The sequence below is a fragment of the Corvus moneduloides genome, chromosome 26 (assembly GCF_009650955.1).
Source record: "Corvus moneduloides isolate bCorMon1 chromosome 26, bCorMon1.pri, whole genome shotgun sequence".
In the NCBI taxonomy this organism is placed as follows: domain Eukaryota; kingdom Metazoa; phylum Chordata; class Aves; order Passeriformes; family Corvidae; genus Corvus; species Corvus moneduloides.
Window position 1 is genome coordinate 1,679,679 of NC_045501.1, and position 20,447 is coordinate 1,700,125.

The following is a 20,447-nucleotide window of genomic DNA, read 5'->3' on the forward strand; positions in this document are numbered from 1 at the left end:
ATGGATGGAGGGATGGAGGGATGGATGGAGGGATGGATGGAGGGATGGATGGATGGATGGATGGATGGATGGATGGAGGGATGGATGGAGGGATGGATGGATGGATGGATGGAGGGAGGGATGGAGGGATGGATGGAGGGAGGGATGGATGGAGGGAGGGATGGATGGAGGGATGGATGGAGGGATGGATGGATGGATGGATGGATGGAAGGAGGGATGGACGGAGGGATGGAGGGATGGAAGGACCGATGCATGGATGGAAGGAGGATTCGGAGCGGAGCCGGGTGCGAGGTGCAGGTGGGAGGCGGGATGCAGGGTGAGGATGCAGGGTGAGGATGCAGGGCGAGGATGGCGGGAGGGATGGAGGAGGAGTAGGAGGAGGAGGAGGAGGAGGAGGGAAGCAGAGGGATGGGGCTGGCGGGGTCCCGGGGGGGCCGGGCGGAGGGGAGGGCGGTGGCGGGGTCCGGGTGGGGCCGGGGGCCCCCTCCCGTCGCCGCTCACATGACGCCGCTCCCGGGATGCGCCGGGCGGCGCCGGGCGTGGGCGGCGGCGGCGGCGAGAGGCGGCGGCAGCGGGGCCGCACCGGGGCGCGCCGGCTCCGCCACCGGCACCGACACCGGCACCGGGACCGGCCCATGGCCCGCGGCCGGACCGCCGCGCCCGCCCGCTGAGCGGCCCCATGGAACAGGTAGGACCGGGACCGGGATAAGGAGAGGGACCGGGATAGGGAGCGGGACCGGGATAGGGAGCGGGACCGTGACCGGTGCCGCCGCGGCGGGGACGGGACGGGTCCAGCACCCACGGGCGCGGTGCCGTTTCGGGGCTCCGACACCCCCGGGGACCCCACCTGCTGCCGGGGGGTTCCCCACCTGCCGCCCCTGCGCTCCCCACCTGCTGCTTTCTGCCTTGCCGCGTCCCCACCCAGCTTCTCCGGGGCCCCCCGCCCTCTCCCCGCCGCCCACCTGCTGCCCCGGCATCACCGGAGCCCCACCGCAGCATCGCCCACTCGGGACCCTCGGCATCCTCCACCGGCTGCCCCCAGATCACCGCCCCGAGCCCCCCAGCGCCACCCGTGAGCCTCACCCAGCCCAGCTGTGCCGGGGGAGCCGGTCCCTGCTCTGTCACAGCTTCCTGTCACAGCCCGGGCTGGGTCTCGCCCGCGATTTGGGGAGGGGGTTTCTGCTCGGGGAAGGGGCTGGAGCCGCCGCGAGGTGTGGGAAAACCTCGGGGGGGGTTCTTTCCTCTGGCTCCCCATCCCATCATTCACCGGCCAACGCCTCCAGACCCCGTCCTGCTCCGGCCGGGCTGTGCTGTCCCTCCTCACCGCCCACCCGGGGCTGGCGGTGTCTCGGACCCCCCCGTGCCGTGGCTCTGCGTGGACAGGAGGGTCCCTGAGGTGGCGGTCACCTCCCTCCCTCCCACCCCCCTCCCGAATTTGGGGTTCAGCTCCCTCCCCGCAGCCCCCAGGGCTCTGCCTCGTGTTTCCCCCTTCCTCCCCCATCCCTCAAGACCCCAGCGCAGGATTCGATGCCGCGCGGGTGCCCCGCACCCCCCGACCCTCCGCGGGGCTGGAAGGGGCTGGGGCAGCGCTGGGGACCCGCTCGGAGCCACCGCTGCGGGCGCGACACGTCCCCAGCACGCAGCGAGCTCTGGCCGCACGTTGGGGGCCGCGTGCTGCAAAATCCACCCCCCCTTCCCCCGAGCCGCGGCCGGGAAAAGCGGAGCGGGGGGAGCACCGGGGGTGTCACAGCGTGGGGATTCCACCGCCCGCCATCCCCACCCCCTTCCACACGCACCCCGGACCCCCGGGGTGTCCCCCGCCCCACCGGCAAAGCCGCGGCGGCATCGCGGGGTGCAGCATCCCCCGGGGGCTACGGGCGCCCGGCCCCCCGCTGCCGGCTGCGTTTTCCCCGCTGGAAGAAATCCCCTCTTCCCACATCCAGCTGCAATGCAGAGGAGCTCCCGAGCCGCCCGCACGCCTTCCCAGCCGCCCTGATTGGCGGCGACGCCTTTGGAAGGGGCCGTGGTAATTTTAGGCCGTGAGCGGCAGCAGGTTGGCATGTGCCCGCCGGCACCGGGCACGGCCGGGAGGCTCCTGCAGCGCTGCCCGGCCGCTCTCCCTCCTGCCGGGAGCGGCATCCACAGCCCACGGCAGCCGGGGATGCTGCGCAGCGCCAGGGCTCCCCAGGGCACCCCAAATCCCGGCAGCATCGCGGCCCCTCCCTGATGTGGGATGAGCACGTAAGTCCTCGGCGGCCCCCCCCGCCGCGCTGCCCGGCTTTGCGCTGCCTCGCTCCCGGGATTCCCGGCCGCTCCCGGCCCCGATGCCCCCTGGCCTCGCTGTTGTTTATCCCGACGGCCCCGCTGGCGGGCAGAGAAGGAGGGGTTGGGGCCGTAACCCTTTCGTCTCGCCGCCGGCTCAAAATGGCTTCGTGCTGCTGCTGCCGGCTGGGAACGGGAGCTGCCGGCTGGGAAGCGCCTGCCTGGAGCCGGGAGGGCCCTGGGGAGGGGGCACCCGTGCAGACCCCGCCCCAGAGGGGCACCCACGCCACCCCCGTGGGCAGCGCGTGGTCACTCCCCGGCCTCGGACAGCGCTGCTGCCGCCCTGCCCGGCCCCGCGTCCGCTGCCCACCCCCGCGCCCCGTGGCGCCCCGCTTTTGCTTTTCTTCATCTTAATTCCCGGGATTAGGTTAAAACCCATCTTCCAGGCAGGATTCTCCTCTGGCTCCCTTTGTCTGCGGCGCGGAAGCGGCTCCGCAGGGAGCGGCAGCCCGGGCGGGGGGCTGCTGCTCCCCCAGATCCGCTCCTGCAGCTGCCGGGATTTGGGATGGGGGATTGGGAGCGATGGATCCGCCCTGCTAAACCCTGCGGGGGTGGGCAGCGAGCGGGGGCGGCTGCCCGGGCAGCGGGAGGGAGGCAGGGCGGTGATTTTTGGGGATGATTTCGGGTGGATGGGCACGGAATGGGGCGTGGGGGAGCGGCGGTGGCGCTCGGGGACGCCCTGCCAGGTGTGTGCCGCTGTCCCACCCTGCGCGTGGGGACAACAGGGGCGGGGTGTGGGGCTGGGGTGGGGCTGGGGGAGACAAAGAATGGGAATTCTTTGGGAGCATCTGGGCCACGGTGGCACCCACGCCTTGGGGACACCCGTGGGGACACTGCCCGGGGGCGGGGAGGGGGATGGGGGCTCTCCTGGAGCAGCCCCCCCAGCCGTGCACCCCAGGATGGGGCTGAGCCCTCCGCGGGTCCTTGTCCCTGACCTCAGGGTCGGTCCCTGTCTCCGCGAAGGGCCACCGGGCCGGCTCGGGTGGTGTCACCTCCGCGGGTGGCACTGGGGACACCACGAGGGGACTCAGAGTCCTGGGATCCGTGGCTGGGTCCTGCTGCCGGTGGCTTTTCTGCGCCGGGGTCCTGCGTGGCCCGCGGGGCTGCCGGGGGGTCACAGGCGGGATGTGGCCGTGTGTCCCCTCGTGGGGGACACCAAGAGGGACCCCCAGGAGCGGCGCTGGGGGTGTGGGGGGGATGGGAGTGGGTGGCACAGCCGGAGGAGGTCTCTGCTCTTCCTGTCCTGTGGGAAGGGCTGGACGTTGGTCAGGTTGGCCCTCGGTGCCAGACGCAGCTGGACGGGACATTTCCTGGACTGTCCCTCTGGAGAGAGGCCAGTGGGAGCCAGCCGGGATGGCCGGTCCTGCGTGGCCGGGCAGGCAGAGGGCAGCCGCTGGCACATCCCGCCTGGAGGTGTCCCGTGCAGGGCCTGGGGACAGAGGGACTGGACATCCTGGGGGTGCCAGAGTTGGGGTGTGGGTGTCCAGCTCTGCCCTACAGGGAGGAAACCCCCATCACTCATCCCACTGTTTGTCCCCTCCAGCGGCTGGGATGGGTTCCCAAGGCCGGGCAGGGGACAGCGGTGGTGGCGGTGACCCCGCGGGTCCCCTCAATGCTGGCACCCACATTTCCAGAGGGAAGGAAAAATCCCTGCACCCTGGATGCTGTGGCTGCTGCGCCCCAGGGTGGACCCGTCCCTGTCCACCCTTGTCCTTCCCTGTTCCTGAACGTCCCTTCCCTGCTCCTACTCCTGGCTGTCCCCTGCCCATCCCAGCTGGAATGACAGATGTGGGAGCTGCCACCCCGTGAGCGGGACCGGTCCCTGTGGCCCCTCCGGCCCTGAATTCCCGGCGCTTCCGCGGCGGCCGCCGGCAGCTCGGTGGTTTATTTGTTCTGGTGGTGCCGGGCCCCGGAGGAAGTTGTTGTTGACACGGGACTTTCTTAATGGTGTCGTGGAAAAGTCGCGCTTGGCAGCCACGGTGTCATGGGTTGGCATTCCCGGGAATGCGGGGTGGCACGGGCTGGCATTCCCGGGATTGTGGGGGCACACAGGCTGGCATTCCTGGGATTGCGGGGTGGCACAGGAGGGACTCGGGGGATGGCTTGTGGCTGGCAGCGACATGGGGACATCGCGTGGCGGTGCCAGAGCCCTTGGCACGGTCCCAGCTGCAGGATTGGGATGCTGAGTCCCCCCGGAATTCTCTGTGTGCCCTGGGGTGCTCCGGGGATTTATTCCACCCCAAATAACCTTTGTCCCGCACGTTGAGCTCTGTCCCTGTTGGGGACAGAGTGGGAACAGTGACGCCGGCCAGCAGCGGAGGAGCCATCTCAGGGTGCCGTGGTGGGATAATGGGAGGTGACCCCCCTGTGCCCGGCCCTGAGCCCCTTCTGGGCTCATCTCCCCTTGGCCTGGGCCCTGTTGGCTCCAGCCGTGTCCCTGTGGTGGCTCTGTCCCCCCCAGCCATGTTCCTGCGTCCCCAGGGGTGCTGGCCCTCGCTCCTCCCGCTGTCCCGTCACACGTGGCTCCGTTTCCCTCCCAAATTTGCCACCCCAGGGCTGGTGCCAGGTCCTGGCTGTGCCACCTGCTGCCACAGGTGACTCAGGGCTCGTGTCACGGCACTGCGGTCACCTCCTGCCACCGAGGCGCCTTTGAAGTGCTGTTTGCACCCCGAAATTCGGGTGTGGGACTCAATTTCCTCAGCCGTTGCTCCACGGTGGTTTTGGGACGCTCAGCTGTGTCCCAGTGGCCTGAGATGGGCCAGGCCCTGCTGGCTGTCCCCATCCCAGCTGCCCCCATGCTGGCTGTCCCCGTCCCTCCGTCTGCCAGGCCAGGCTCCGTCCGTCTGTCCATCCATCCAGCTGTTTCCCGTCCTCGCTGTTTCCTTTCCCCGCGGGTCTGTGTCAGCCTTTGTCCCCTCCGTCGGCCCCAACCCGGCTGTTTCCGTCCCCACGTCTGCCTGTGCCAGTCCTGGTCACTCCTGTCCCTCTGTCCTGGCGCTTCCTGTCCGTGTGTCCTTCCGTGCCTCTCCTCCCACAGCACCCGGCCTTGGCCTCGCCCTGCTGGTGCTTGTCCGGCTTTCCCTGTCCTGGTGTCCCTCTGCCAGCTCCCTCTGTGCCCGTCCTGCTTGGCTCATGGTCCCTGTCCCTCTGTCCTGGCTTGTCCTGTCCTGGGTGTCCCCTGCCCATCCCTGGGTGACATATCCCCATCCCCATCCTCATCCCTGAGTGTCCCCTGCCCATCCCTGGGTGACACATCCCTGTCCCCATCCTCATCCCTGGGGGTCCCATGTCCCCTGTCCATGCCTGGCCTGGTTTCTGGATGTCCCTTGTCTGATCCTGGACCCTGGGAACGTTCCCTGCCTGTCCCTGGGTGTCCCATCCCTGCCCCTGTCCTTGTCCCCGAGTGTCCTCTCCCTGTCCCAGTCCCTGGGTGTCCCTTTCCTGGTCCTTTTTCCTGAGTGTGCCCTGCCCATCCTGGGTGTTCCCTGCTCATTCCCGGGTGTCCCATCCCTGTCCCTGGATGTCCCTTGCCTGGTCCTGTTCCTGGCTGTCCCCTGCCTGTCCCCGGCTGTCCCACTCCTGTCCCAGTCCCTGTGTGCCCCATCCCGGTCCCTTGCCTGGTCCTGTTCCTGGGAGCCCCTTGCCCATCCCGGTCCCGGTGTCCCCTGCCGGTGCCTGCTCTGGTCCCCATCCCAGTGCCGGCTCGGTACCGGTTCCCGCTGTCCCGGTGTCAGTCTTGGTGCTCGTTCCCGTTCCCACTCCTCTGTCCCGGTGCCGGTTCCCATTCCCACGCCCCTGTCCTTGTGCCCGTTCCCGCTGTCCGGGTGCCGGTTCCCGTTCCCACTCCTCTGTCCTGGTGCCGGTTCTGCTGTCTCGGTGCCGGTGCTGCTTCCCGTTCCCACCCTGCCATCCCAGTGGTGGCTCCTGCTGTCCCGGTGCCGGTCCCTATTCCCGCCCCACCATCCCGGTGCCGGTTCCGCTGTCCCGGTGCCGGTTCCGTTGTCGCTGTGCCGGTTCCCGTTCCCACCCCGCGGTACCGGTGCCGGTGCCCTGCCGGTCCCTCCCGCCGGGCGGGCCGTACCGAGCCGCCCCGCGCCCCGCCCGCCGCCGCGGGCACCCGGAGGAGGCGGAGCCGCGACCGGGGCCGGGGCCGCCGCCGGCCCAGCCCGAGCCGAGCTGAGCCCAGCCGAGCCCAGCCCAGCCGGACCGCACCGTGCGGGGCCGGGCCGGGCCGAACCCAACGGGACCGCGCCGTGCGGGGCCGCACTGGGCAGCGCCGTGCGGGCCGCGCCCGAGCCGAGCCGTGCGGAGCCGGGCCGGGCCGAGCCGAGCCCGCCCGCCGCGCCCCGATGAATGGGATCGCCTTCTGCCTGGTCGGGATCCCGCCGTCCGCCCCCGCGGTGAGCGGCACCGGGGACACCGGGGACGCGGTGGGGTCGCGGGAATAGGGACTGGGAGCGGCGCTGGGGGGGTACTGGGTGGACTGGGAAGGGTGTAGGCTCGGAGGAGTAGGGACTGGGAGGAACTGGAGGATGCGGGGTGGACTGGGGAGGGTGTAGGCTCGGGGAAACGGGGTCTGGGAGGAAATGGAGATACTGGGCGAGCTGTAGGTTTGGGGCAAGAGGGATTGGGGGAACTGGGAGGTACTGGGGGAGTGTGCGGCGGGCACTGGGAGCGCTGGGATGGCGCCGAGGTCTGGCAGTGGGGCTGGCTGTTGGGTGATGCCCCTCGGGGCTCATCCTGGGGACAGCACCGGCACCGAGCCGGTGCCCCAGGGCCAGCGGGACCAGAGGGTGTCCGCCCACCCACGCCATGCCAACAGGCGTTGGTAGCCACGGTGGCCTGTCCCCAGCCACAGCGGCGGCGTGGCAGGGCGGAGGGGCTGCGGCGCCTGGATCCGGCCCCGGAGCTGAGGGGGAGACCCCGGGAAGGAGCTGCCCCTTCCCGGGGCAAGACCCACGGACGCCCACGCACTTCCTCCGAAACTCCCGGCCGGGCTGGCTCCGTGTGGCTCCGGCGGATCCATCCCCGCCAGAGCTCGGCTCTGGGCTGGCAGCAACCCCCCAGGAGCCCCTGGAGGTCAAATCCATCCCCCCCCAGCTCCGAGCAGCCCCCCAGGATCTGCTGCGCCGCGGGTGGGCATCGGCATCGCCCGGCGCCGCCGCACCGGAGGGCGATTCCCGTCTCCCGGCGGTGCCAAGGAAGGCCAGCCCAGCCCTGGCTAAATCCCCGTTTCCTGCCCGTTTTGTGCCAAATCCCGGCGAAACCTTGGGGTGGGGATGAGGACAGCACTGGGGGACACAGGGTGGGGGTCTGGCGGCGGTGGGGACGCCCGGGAGGGGATGTGGCCGCGGTGTGGGACTGGCACGACGCCGGCTCGCTCGAGCAGAGGTTGCACGTCCTCGCCTCAGAGCTGAATTTGGCCTCTGTTCCTCAGTTCCTGGTTTTTTGAACTCGGCTTCCTCGGCCCCGGCCATGGGGGTAATAACCGGCCTGAAAGGATTAATTGGGGTGTGCGAAATGGCTCGGGGATGAGGAGCTGCTGGGCGAGCGGCTGGGCATTAATCATGGTTTCTCCTCGGATTCCTCCCTGCTTACTCCGTACCGCTGAGCGCTGGCGCTCGGATTTTCGGGATGGGGTGTGTGTGTGTGACAGAGACTCTTAAAATCTGCTTTTCTGCTGCATTTTGGGGTGAAATGTGCCCTTCTGGGGGGGTGGCACCTGGGGCGAGGCCTGAGTTGCTGGGGGATTTGGGGCGCTGGGGGATTTGGGGTGATTTTGGGGGGTTCATTAACCACCACGTGTGGGGACGGAGGCGTTTGCCATCCTCCTGTGGGGATTTAGTGCTGCGCCAGCAGAAATCCTGCCCGGCGGCTGCTCCCAGGGCTGCGTGGCAGGGACGGTGTCCTGCTGTCCCCAAGCTTTCACCCAGCGCCTTCTGCCCTCACCCCCCTGTGGCTGCTGCCCCCGAACCCCTTTCGCTGCCTCTGCTCGACAAACTGAGTTTCTTAACGCCTTTTTTTTTTTTCCTTCCTCCTCTCTCTCTGAACCCTGAACTTGAAAGACAGGAAAAGCCTGTGCTCGGGGCTGCTGCTGCTGCAATCCCGCCTCGCCAGCGCGAAACCTGGCACGGGCACCGGGCAGGGCCACGCGGTGCGGTGCCACGCCGGGGTGCCACTGGTCACACCGGGCCTGTGGCAGCCCTGGCTGGGAGGGCTCTGACCTCAGCGGTTTAACCTTGGCATGTCCCCTGTCACCGCGGGGGGACCGGGGGGTGATGAGTGATCCTAAACCCCTCCCAGGGCTGGCAGCGCTGCCCGGAGCTGTCACCCAGGGTCAGCTGCCAGGCCGGGCGTTATCTGGGGCTTGGGGAGCCTGGGTTTGGGGACTGGGACCTGGAGGGGACAGCTCCAGTTGGGGTCAGGGTGTGGGGGATGCTGGGTGCTGCGGGACTGGCTCCGAACTGGAATTTAGGGCCTCTCCTCAGTTCACGTGGAGCCACTCAGTGGGAGAAAACACACAGGAATGGGGGGGTTGTCCTGGGAAGCTGCCGAGCCCTGGGATGGCCTTTTATTCTCATTAAAAGGGAAAAAAACCGGATTAGGTTTCAAGTCGCTGCCGTCCCATTAATAAACCAAGTTTGTCTCCGGCAGGCAGCAAGACCTGATTTAAAAAGGAATGGAGATAGATGACCTATTTTAAGCTCTCAAGTTGGAAAATATCGACCTGGCTGCCTCCAACCCGCCAGCGGCGGGGCCGGCTGTGCCAGCTGGGCCGTGCCGCGCTCCCAAAACCCGCCTGGCTCTCCCAAAACCCGCCTGGCTCTCCCAAAACCCGCCTGGCTCTCCCAAAACCTGCCTGGCTCTCCCAAAACCCGCCTGGCTCTCCCAAAACCCGCCTGACTCGAGATGCCCCAGGTGGCTGCTTCAAACCCGCCGCCGACCTCCTGCCCGGAGCACCTGGAGCAGTCGCCTCCTTTCTCCATGGCGGCTTCTCCCCAGGAGTTCATTAAATCCTCGCTAATTGCCAGCCCGGGCACACCTTGGCGTGGCGCAAGACCCGCGGTGGCGCGGTCCAGCAGCTCGGTGCCACCGCGGCCGCGCCGGGAATCGGTGGCGTTCCCGATGGGTTTGGTGTCCCCAGGGCTTGGAGAGAGGTGGTTTTTAGGGGTGGGAGGGTGTTGGGGTGTGGGGTCGGGAAGGTGGAGCTGGGCTGTCCTTGGGGAAGAGGGGACGAGTTGCCTCAAAGTGACCAAAATGAGGCAGTGGTGGCCATGGGGATGGTCCTGGTGGCCATGGGGGTGGTCCTGGTGGTCCTAGGGATGGTCCTGGTGGCCATGGGTGTGGTCCTGGTGGCCCTGGAGATGGACCCTGATGGCCCTGGGGATGGCCCTGGTGGCCATGGGGATGGTCCTGGTGGCCATGGGGATTGACCCTGGTGGTCCTAGGGATGGGACCTGGTGACCGTGGGGATGGCCCTGGTGGCCATGGGGATGGCCCTGGTGGCCGTGGGGATGGGACCTGGTGGCCCTGGGGATGGACCCTGGTGGCCGTGGAGATGGACCTGGTGGCCCTGGGGATGGCCCTGGTGGCCGTGGGGATGGCCCTGGTGGCCGTGGGGATTGACCCTGGTGGCCGTGGAGATTGACCCTGGTGGCCGTGGGGATGGGACCTGGTGGCCCTGGGGGTGGAGCCTGGTGGCCGTGGAGATGGACCTGGTGGCCCTGGGGATGGACCCAGGTGACCGTGGGGATGGCCCTGGTGGCCATGGGGATGGCCCTGGTGGACCTGGGGGTGGAGCCTGGTGACCCTGCGGATGGACCCTGGTGGCCGTGGAGATGGCCCTGGTGGCCATGGGGATGGCCCTGGTGGCCCTGGGGGTGGAGCCTGGTGACCGTGGAGATGGGACCTGGTGACCGTGGAGATGGGACCTGGTGACCGTGGAGATGGGAGCTGCTCTCGCCCCAGGATGGGACCCAGTGGAGTCCCTTTTCCTATTGCAGCAGGAAAAGATTTGGGATGCCAGGGTAGGGAACAAGTTCCTGCCATAACCCTGAGCCCTGGGGTCGTGTCCCCTTCAGTGACCAGCCAGCCTGATCCCCATCGGCCCTCTGGTCACTCTGGTCACCCACCATCGGTGGCACCCCCTGACATGTCACCACACACCCCGGGGTGCCCACGGTGCCCTCCCCCCCTCCCCCCCACCACCCCCCGAGGGCAACAGAGGGTCCCTTGATGGGGCCGAGCGCGTGGGGCAGCCCCGGGGCGGGTGGGACAGAGCCCGGTGGCTGCGGGGGACAATCGGGCCATTGTGGCACATAGTGGCTCTTTCTCTGCTGCGCCGGGCGGGGGCCGGGCTGCGGTGCCAGCACTTTTCGGGGCGAAGCGTGGTCCCCAGCGGGGCTGGCGGTGACTGGTGTGGCAGCAGTGGCAGGACACCGATGTCCCCGGCCGATGGACGCGTGTGGGCTGCGGAAAAATATGCCGGGCTGCTCTTAATCCCAGGAAAACGCCGCCGGGTGTCGGTGCTGGGGCGCTGCCGGAGCTTGGTGTCCCCGAATCTGTGTCCCCAAAGCCACCTCCTGTCCGTGCTGTGGCCGGGGAGAAGCTCAGGACCCCTTTTGGCTCCTAATTTCACCACCCAGAGAGAGCTGTGGGGTTTGGCACTCCCCGTGCTCCCTCCCAAACCCTCAGGCATCACCCCGAGGGTGTCCCCCGCATGTGCGAGGGGTTCACGGCCGCTGCCTCCATCCCGGGGAGCGGGGCAGGGGCTGGAAGGAGCAGCAGCCTCCCCCTGACCTCCGTGGGTCGGATTTTCCGCCGCGGAGGAGCGGGAGCGGAGCGCAAGGTGCCTCTCGGAGCCGCCGGAGGAAATGGCTCATTGTTAGCCCGGCTGAAAAAAACAGAGACCCAAAAAGCGGCCGTAATGAGGCCAGCTTCTATTTGAGGGTTTCCATTGGAAAAACAGGAAACGGAATCCTGGTACTTTTCTAGGGCCCGCTGCTGATAACGCCGTTTTTAGGATGGGGCAGAGGAGGAGGAGGAGCTGGGGATGAAGGCAGCCCCGGCGCGGTGGTCCCGCTTCCTCGTGGGCTGGGAGATAAAAAACTCCTCCTAGGAGCGGCTCTGGCTCCGTTTTTCCCGGCTCTCTGCCGGCTCTGCTGTGTCCCCAGCCTTGTCCCTGCTTCGGGGCTGCTTTCCCTGCTGGCACTGGGTGTTGGGGACAATCCGTGCGGGATGAGGGCCTGGATGTGGGAATGGACAGAGCGCAGCGCCGTGGGGAAGGGATTTGCGGTGTTAAGGGGATGCGGTGTCCCCAAAACTGCCCCTGGCTGTGCTGGGATGTGGCCCCGGGACGCTGTGAGTGTCCCACGGCCCTGTGGGTCTGTCCCCTGTCCCCACCGCTCCGGCACCAGAGGTGTTCCCGTGGGATTCTGGAGGGCCGGCACGGAGCCACGTCCTGCCCTGGATTTGTGACGCGCAGGTTCCGCGTGCGCGCTGTCCCTTCAGCGCGGTGGCATCGGCCGGTGACACCTGCGGGGCTGTTCACGGGGACAATCCAACAATTCCGGCCCAGGAATTCCGCCCGGGACACCAGCAGCGATGGGGACGAGCACAGGCAGAGCCACGTGGCCGGAGAGCCGTGGTGGGCAGCAGGGGTGGCGAGAAGAGGCCGGGAGAGGGCCCGAGGCTCTCTGGCCACATTCCCGAATTTCCCTGGATGTGGCAGCAGGGACCTCCTGGCCGGGCGAGCTGGAGCTGCTGCTTTGAGGCACACCAGGAATGGGATCCCTGCGGATCCAGGGATGGTGTCCCGGGGTGGAGAATGACAGGAGGGAGCTCGGTTTGGTGACAGGACGGGGACCCGGCGTGGGCTGGCAGAGGGGCTGGGGAGGAGACGCTGTCCAGATAAAAATTGGTGTGAGGAAGGGAGGAAGGAAGGGAGGAAGGGAGGAAGGGAGGAAGGAAGGGAGGAAGGAAGGAAGGGAGGAAGGAAGGGAGGAAGGAAGGAAGGAAGGAAGGAAGGAAGGAAGGAAGGAAGGAAGGAAGGAAGGAAGGAAGGAAGGAAGGAAGGAAGGAAGGAAGGAAGGAAGGAAGGAAGGAAGGAAGGAAGGAAGGAAGGAAGGAAGGAAGGAAGGAAGGAAGGAAGGAAGGAAGGAAGGAAGGAAGGAAGGAAGGAAGGAAGGAAGGAAGGAAGGAAGGAAGGAAGGAAGGAAGGAAGGAAGGAAGGAAGGAAGGAAGGAAGGAAGGAAGGAAGGAAGGAAGGAAGGAAGGAAGGAAGGAAGGAAGGAAGGAAGGAAAAGAAGGAAGAAAGGAAGGAAAAGAAGGAAGAAAGGAAGGAAAAGAAGGAAGGAGGAAAGGAAGGAAAAGAAGGAAGAAAGGAAGGAAAAGAAGGAAGGAGGAAAGGAAGGAAAAGAAGGAAGGAGGGATTTCCTTCCCCACGTTAACACCCACCCTGGAGCGGCAGGAATGTCACAGGGATGCTTGGTGGCTTCTCCTTGGCTCCGGTGTCACCCGGGCAGCGTCACCACCCCGCTCCCGGCCGCTCCGGGGGTGATGGCCATGCGGATGTGGCTCCTTGCCTGGCGTGGGGTGGGATTTGGGAGTGGGGCAGTGCCCATCCCGCCCTCGGGGCTGGATCCCTGTCCCATGCTGCCCCCAGAGCTGGCACTGAGGACAGGGACCCCCAGCCGTGGGCCCTGGTGGCTTTTCTGTGTCCCCCATGAGATCTGAGAGGTTTTTGGGGTCCCGGTGCTGCCGTGAGGGGCCCGGGGGGTGCTGTTCACAGCCAGGCCATGGGAAAAGAGGCTGCTGGGAATCTCCGCGGATGCTTGGAGCAAATCCCGAGAGCCATCCCAGCATTCCCACCCTCCCGGGGGTGGTGCATCCATCGCGATGGATCCTGCCCGGGCTGGGACGTGTCACAGGGAGGCACCTGAGGGGTTTCTCTCCATCACCGAGGTGTTTTCCCCTCCCGCCTGGGATGTGCCTCCACTCCCAGGGCTCCCACCCTGCCTTCCCCCCCAATTCCCGGCGGGATCCGGCTGTGTGGGATTGGGATGGGGGCATTCCGGGGGGCTGGAGCATCCCGGGGGGCGCGGGAGCTTGCGCTGCCTGGGTGCGGGCACCGCCCCCCCGCTGAAATCCACGCTGAGCTGCAAAGCTCCTCAGCCCCGGTTTGAGTTAAAGAGAATTAAAATGCTTTCTCCCGCCGATCCCTAATCCCAAAGGCTGCGGCAGGGCCACGAGGGATGCCCGGATGCTCCCGGTGTTGTCACCTGTCCCCACCCCCGTTCTCCTGTCACTTCACCCCCCGCCCCAGATCAGGTCCCGCTGCCGGAGCATCCCCACCGCGCCCCACCCCCATTTCCTGCCCGCAGGCGAGCATCGATCCCGGCTCTTTTTTGGGGTGCAGCCTCTCCAAACGGGCCCTGGGGAGGGGGGCGGGGGAGGTGTGTGTGGGACCCCCGACCCCCTTCCCCATCGCTGCCAGCAGCCGCTTCGCCATAAAAGGGCTGGAAATCGGTTATTGTCTCAGCAGGGCTTTCTCCTCCTCCAAAATCCTATTAAAACCTCATTTTTCTGACCCTAATCTCAGCCGGCCGTTCGGGGGGGATTAGCCTTGGTGTGTCCCCCGCCCCAGCCCCGGCCCGGCCCCGCTGGATCCGTGCGGGAGAAGCCGGAGGAGGGCGGCGGTGTCGCCGCGGTGGTGGCAGCGCTGCCAGCTGCCTGTCCCTGTCGCTGTCGCTGTCGCTGTCCCTGCCCAGAGGGTGACGTTATCCTCGCCGCGTGCCAGGGGCGCCGCTGGCAGGGACCCACGGGCGCAGCTGGTGGCAGGTCCCCAGCTGGGACCACCGGCTGCATCCCGGCGATGTCACCGCGCTCGGGGCAGGGTGGGGCTGGCCCGGGAGCAGCAGGGGTGGGACAGCGGGGTGGCATCGGGGTGAGAGGTGGAGGTCCCTCAGTGCAGGCAGGGGTGGGAGCAGGGCCGTGCGTCCCCCTGGCCGTGCGTCCCCCTGTCCGTCTGTCCCCCTGGCCGTCTGTCCTCCTGGCCGTGTGCCCCCAGGGCCCTCTTGTCCCCAGGGCCACGGGTCCTCCTGTCTGTGTGTCCCCCCTGGTTGCGTGTCCCCAGGGTGGCATGTCCTCCATGACCATGTGTCACCCTGACCCCTGTGTCCCCCTGGCCGTGTGTCCCTCTGTCCGTGTCCCCCTGGCCGTGTCCCCCTGTCCATGTGTGCCACGGCCCTATGTCCCCGTCTGTGTCCCTCTGTCCGTGTCCCTCTGTCCGTGTGTCCCCCTGTCCGTGTGTCCCCCTGTCCGTGTGTCCCCGTCCGTGTCCCCTTGTCCGTGTCCCTCTCTCCGTGTGTCTCCCTGTCCGTGCGTCCCTCTCTCCGTGTCCCTCTGTCCGTGTCCCTCTGTTCGTGTCCCCCTGTCCGTGTGTCTCCCTGTCCGTGTGTCCCCCTGTCCGTGTGTCCCTCTGTCCGTGTGTGCCCCGGCCCTATGTCCCCGCCTGTGTCCCTCTCTCCGTGTCTCCCTCCCTGTCCGTGTCTCCCTCTCCGTGTGTCCCCCTGTCCGTGTCCCTCTGTCCCTCTCTCCGTGTGTGTCCCTGTCCGTGTGTCCCTGTCCGTGTGTCCCTGTCCGTGTGTCCCTGTCCGTGTGTCCCCCTGTCCGTGTCCCCGGGCCAGCCGCGGGGCCGGTGCATGCCGGGAGCGCTGCCTTCCCCCTCCGCTCCTGTTTGGCTGCGTATTTAGGACACTCCTGTGCAAAACACGAGCATTTTGGAAGGCGTCCAGGCGCGCTCGCATTCCTCGGGGTGGAATCTGCCCCCGCGAACGCCGCCTGACCTTTCCCGCTTTGGGCTGCGGGAACAATCCCAGGGATCGTCCCCTCCCTGCCCCCCCCCCGCCACGGTTTGGGGACCCCTCCCCAAGCACCCTCCAGGCTCCTGGGGCAGCTCAGCACCGCCAGGAGGGACGGAGGGAGGTGGCAGGGTGGCACCCATTGTCCCCAGGGCTGGTCCAGCTGTCCCGGGACCCCCGGGCGGATCCAGCCCCCCATTCCCGGCTGGATTTCCACCCCCCCCACACCCACTTTGAGCCGGGAAGCGAAGCTGCTCGCACCCACAGCCCTGTCTGGTTGCTCCAGCCGGGCAGCTCTGCGAGCTGGGACACGCCAGCTGCCTGTCCCCGGGCTGGGGCGAGGCCACCGGGCTGCCCCCGGGGTGGCTCCCGCGGCGGACCCCCGGCACAGGCACCGGGTGCCAGCAGGGTGGCCCCGGGCTTGGAGCTGCTGGCAGCGCTTTGGCTCCCACGTTTCTCCATCCCGGTTTCTCCCGGCTGTGCTGATGTGGAGACCCCGCGGCGGTGCGGAGGGGTCCTTGGGCACACGGTTGCCACCACGCCAGTCAAGCCACCCCAACCAGCCGGGCTCTGGGCGGGTGCTGGAGCTGTTTTGGGGCCGAGCCGCGTCACCTTGGGTGGACACTGGGGACATTCTGGACACCAAAGCACGAAGGAGTGGGGGGTCAGTGGGACATGCGGCGTCCCCTCGCTGCCCCTCATCTGGTGCCAACCTGGGGGTGTGCGTGGCTGGGGGGCGCGGGACAGGAGGGGGTCACACACACACACACACAGAGGGGGACGGGGCGGGGGGATGCCCGGCCCCGGGGCTGCAATCCCAGCAATGCCCGGCATTTCCCCGGCGTGGCCGCACGTGCCTCGCTCTCCTCGGCCTCCAGCACGGCAGGAATGCGGCGCGGGACCCCCTCGCTTGGGGACAGGGACGGGCAGAGCGGGAGGGGACAGTGCAGGGGGACGCTGCCCACCCCCAGCCCCGACCCGAGCTGTGCCGGGCTCCCCGAGGTGCCGCTCTTTTCCTTATTCCTCCCGAATTTCGGCCGCCGTGGTCGGGAGAGCGGCTTGGGGAGGCGCGGAGGGGTTGAGGGGTGGGCTGGGATGGGGGATTTGTCCCCCTGGAGCAGCGGGGACCCCCCCAGGCAGCGGCGACAAGAGTGGCTTGTTGTCCCAGGTGTCCCCAACGCCTGGAAGGAACCGCGGAGGGTGGTGGCTCTGTGCCTGGGGGACAACAGCGACCCGGCACGCCTGGGTGTCCCCCGAAACGAGAGATGGGGCTGGGGGGGGGAGGCTCTTGGTTCAATTCCAGCTGGGAATTGTCCTTGGAGCCACCGCTTTGTGCCACAGGCGCTGAGAGGGGGGTGGGAGGCTGTGGCTCTCTCTGGGGGGGGAGATTTTGGCTTCCGTGGGGCTGTTTTGGCTTCCACGGGAGGGGTGCAGGAGACCTGTTCCTCGCCCCATGGCTGCCAGGGCACTGCTGGGTGCCAGGGACACAGAGGGGACCTGGGGTGTCTCGCAGCCACCCCCGGCTCCCCCCTTGTCACAGAGGGTGACAACTTGCTGCACCCCGAGGATGTCGCCCCGCTCCGTGTCCCCGGCATCGCCCGGTGCCCTGCGGAAAGGAAGGAAGGAAGGGGCCGGGAGGAGGGAGAGGAGGAAGCGGGGAGGGTGGGATGCTGCCCGGGGTGATGGAGGAAGAAGGGGGCGGATTGGAAAAAAAAAAAAAAAAAAAAAAAGAAAAAAGGAAAAAAAAAAAAAAAGAAAAAAGGGGGAAAAAAAAAGGAGAAAAAAATGAAGGGAAAAAAAAGAAGAAGAAAAAAAAAGGGAAAGTCCTGGCAAAGTGACACTGCAGGCGGCGGGGTTGGGGGGAGCTGGGGGCGGGGGTCTGGCTGCGGGCGGTGGGCTGGGCACTGATCCCTGCCAGCAGCTGGAGCCGCAGCCGGGACGTGTGGCCGCCCGCCCTCCCTGCGTCCATCCTTCCATCCATCCATCCCTCCATCCCTCCCTCTTTCCATTCCTCCCTCCCTCCATCCGGGAGGCCGGGGGGTGGCTGGGTGGGGGCTGTGTCGCTCGGGGTGGGGGGGGGGGGGGGAGTTGAGCGAGCGATCGAGCGGCGATGCGAGCGTGAGGCAGCTCGGCCGGGCTGCGAGCTGCGCGCATCGCCCCCCGCCCAGCTGGGGGAGCGGGGGGGCAGAGACCCCCATGGGCGTCCCGACGCCCGGCTGAGACCCCCTGAGCTCCGGCGGGATGGTGGAGGAGAGCGGCGCCGAGCGGGGGTCGCGGCGGGCTCTGCGCGGTCCTTGCCGGCCCCCCCCGGCCCCCAGCCCCAAGGGGCTGTGGAGCGTGGAGCGCTCCGGGAAGGGCTGGCGCCTGGAGCGCCCTGTCGGGGTGGATTGCAGCTCCCCCGAGCCCCGGTGCATCTGGCTGAGCAGCCTGCGCCGCCACGCCGCCGCCCCCGACCCCCGCCCGCCCCCCGGCCCCCGCCCCGGCCGCGGGCTGAGAACCGACCGGTGCCGCCGGGTGAGAGCCGCGGGCGCGCCTGGGTGGGGTGGGGGGAGGATCTGAAGGGGTGGGGGGGGATTCCAGGGGGGAGGGTGGGGTGTCTGTCACAGCGCCCGGGGTGTGGTGTGTCCCCTTCGTCCCCGTGCTGTGCCCGAGGAAGGGCTGGGGTCGGGGTCCACCTGCGGGGTCCTGCTTCTGCTGTCCGGTGTCCAGGAGCGGGGACGGATCCTGTGCCCCAGGATGCAGGGACAACGCTCCTTTGTTCTGCAGGAGTGGGACACTGGCGGGAGATACCCGTCCCCATGGTGTCCCCACGGGGGTGGCTCGGTGGCATGGGGGGACAGGGACCTGGTGACACCCGTGCTGAGGGGTGGAGGAACTCACGGGAATCAGCGTGACCCGCCTGGGGGGGTCTGGGTGTCACAGGCACTGGATCAAGGTGGTTCCCCCCATCCCTGCAGCGCTCGTGGGATGGGGGTTTGGGAATGCTGGGATGAGGAGGGTGAGGACGCAGCTGGTGGAGCGCAGCAGGAACCACCGGGGCGAGGTTAAAATCAAGCCAGAAATTCGGGAGGAGGGACAGGGCTCTGAGCACAAACGGCTGAGGTGACAAACCCGGTGTCAACCCCGCTGCGGGGCGGGGGGGGGGGGAGCTGGGACATCTCAGCCAGCACGGGGTGGGTGCCCAGGGCCACAGCTGGGAGCTTTGAAACCCAAAAACCTTCAAATCTGAGTGGCGGGGAGGGAAACTGAGGCACAGCAGCCGGGTTGGTCCCGACGGACACCCCACACCTGGGGACGCGTCCCTGCGCCGGAGCCGCGTTCACGGCCGTGACACGGGGACGTGTCCCCGTCCCCGCGGGCCGGTGCTGCTGTCGGTGTCTGCAGCGTTCCGAGCCCTCTCTCCGAGGCCTGTCCACGCCGGTTAAAATCAGCGGGGCACATTCAGCTGTCAGCTTAAAAATAATCCGGCGAGCCCGCGGCCGACACAATGGAGGGCGCAGATGGGGCCGGGCGCCGCCGGGATGCTCCCGGCCCCCGGGGCCGAGGGATGGGGGTCCCCCGGGAGCGGAGGGCGCCTGTTGCCATCTGGGTTGGGGTTATCCTTTGGGATTCAGCGGGGCAGGGAGGGGTTGTGCTGTTGGCAGCGGGGTTTCGCGGCTCTCCCGTGGTGCTCTTTGGGGTTCTGTGTGGGGTTTGAGGAGGGGGGGGAGCAGCCGACTTGTGGAGGGGGTCAGTGCGGTGCCAGAGGTGTGTCCTAAGCACAGGGACCCCATTCCCAGGGGGACAGGACCCTCGTGGCCACCCTGGGCTCCATGCGGGACGTGCCGGACAGGGGACACAGCCCGGCCCTGCTGTCAGATGTCCCCACGGGCAGCGAAAAGGCCCACTCAGCACAGGCACACACAAAGGCTTTTTGTGCCTTGTCCCTTTGTGTCCCTTGTCCCCTCCCCGCTGCCCATCCATCGCTTCCACCCAGACAGCCCCTGAATTTTAACACCCTCATCCCAGCAAGGGCCGACTCCGGCTGCTGCAGCGGGGAGCACGCCAGGACTCCAGCAGGATCCCGGTGGATCCTTAGCTGGATCCTTGCCTGTCCCTCCAGCTCCCAGATTCCCAATTCCCCTGGTTCTGGCAGAGCTGGGTGGTGCCTCCACATCAGGCAGTGCCCTCTGCTCCCCCCGGGCTGTGGGGCTGCCAGATGTGCTGCCAGATGTGCAGCCACAGGGAGCAGCACCGGCCCTCACCGGGGCTGTGCCGAGCCCTCCCGAACTCATCCCGGGTGTCGGGACTCTGGCTGCTCCTCCAAGCTCCTGCCTCGGTGCCAGGAGAGGTGCCCGTGGTTGCTCCAGCTCTGCCACAGCCCCATTCCCTCTCCCAGTACTGGAACTGGGAGCTGTGGGATGGAGCCACTTCCCCTTGGCCCCATCTGCTGCTCCGGGCAGTGTCCCCTGCCAGATCCCAACGCGCTGCCAGGTCCCTGCCCCGTTTTGGGAAGCGTCACTCATCCCACCACATCCCGGGCAGCTCTTTCCGGCTGTGCCCAAGGTTATTGCCGTGACATCGTCAGAAGGGACCTTTTGTCCCCAGGTCCCACTTCCCGTCCCCCCCTCTCCCCTCCTGGGTCCCGTCCAGACCCCCAGGCACAGCTCATTTATTTTGATTTCCTTTCCATTCATCTCCTTCCCAAAGGCCCCACAGGAGGAGTCGGGGGAGGGCTGGAATTCGCTGCTGGGGAGGCTGAAATTAGGGATGGGGGGGAGCTCTTAGGGATGGGGCGGCTTTTTGGGCAGGGCTCAAAATGCTTTTGGGGCTCGGGTTGGGCACGTGGGGGCTCCCCAGAGGTGACACCACCTTGTCCTTGTCCCTGCAGCCGACGCCGGGCCGGAGAGATGGGGCGTCCCCGAATGCCAACGTGCCCCCGGAGGGGGGGTCCTTCCCCTGGGTGGGCCCCAAGACGGTGGCGCTGCGGAAGAGCCCCCAGGGCGGCTTTGGCTTCACCCTCCGCCACTTCATCGTGTACCCTCCGGAGTCAGCCGTGCACTCGGCCAAGGTAGGGCTGGGATCCGGGGGGAAGCCGGGAATGCTGGAGCTGGGATGTGGCTGGGTGCAGGATGCTCCTGTTCGGGCTGGGGGTGGGCGGGGAGATGAGGAGGGGAGCGTCCATCACCTGCTTTGCTGGGATTCCTGGAGCTGCCACCACCCATGGGATGCCCCCCATGGTGATCCTGCCGTGGATGGGATGGAGGAGCCCGTGGAGATGCTGGA

The 20,447-nt window shown here is 67.6% G+C and overlaps 1 protein-coding gene across 5 annotated transcripts in view; it reads left to right on the forward strand.

Moving 5' to 3' along the window:
• The first annotated feature begins 622 nt into the window (after positions 1–622).
• ARHGAP23 (Rho GTPase activating protein 23) overlaps positions 623–20,447 on the forward strand; it is a 37,118-nt gene continuing 17,293 nt past the window's right edge. The window contains exons 1-2 of one of the 5 annotated variants that reach the window (XM_032134171.1): positions 623–688; positions 20,053–20,232. In XM_032134171.1, coding sequence (XP_031990062.1) covers positions 680–688; positions 20,053–20,232 — 189 coding nt within the window. In that variant the 5' untranslated portion in view covers positions 623–679. Of the gene's footprint in view, positions 689–2,003; positions 2,242–6,610; positions 6,723–17,280; positions 17,697–20,052; positions 20,233–20,447 lie in introns of those variants that run through there. The other 4 variants (XM_032134170.1, XM_032134169.1, XM_032134168.1 and 1 more) reach the window with 4 other exon arrangements.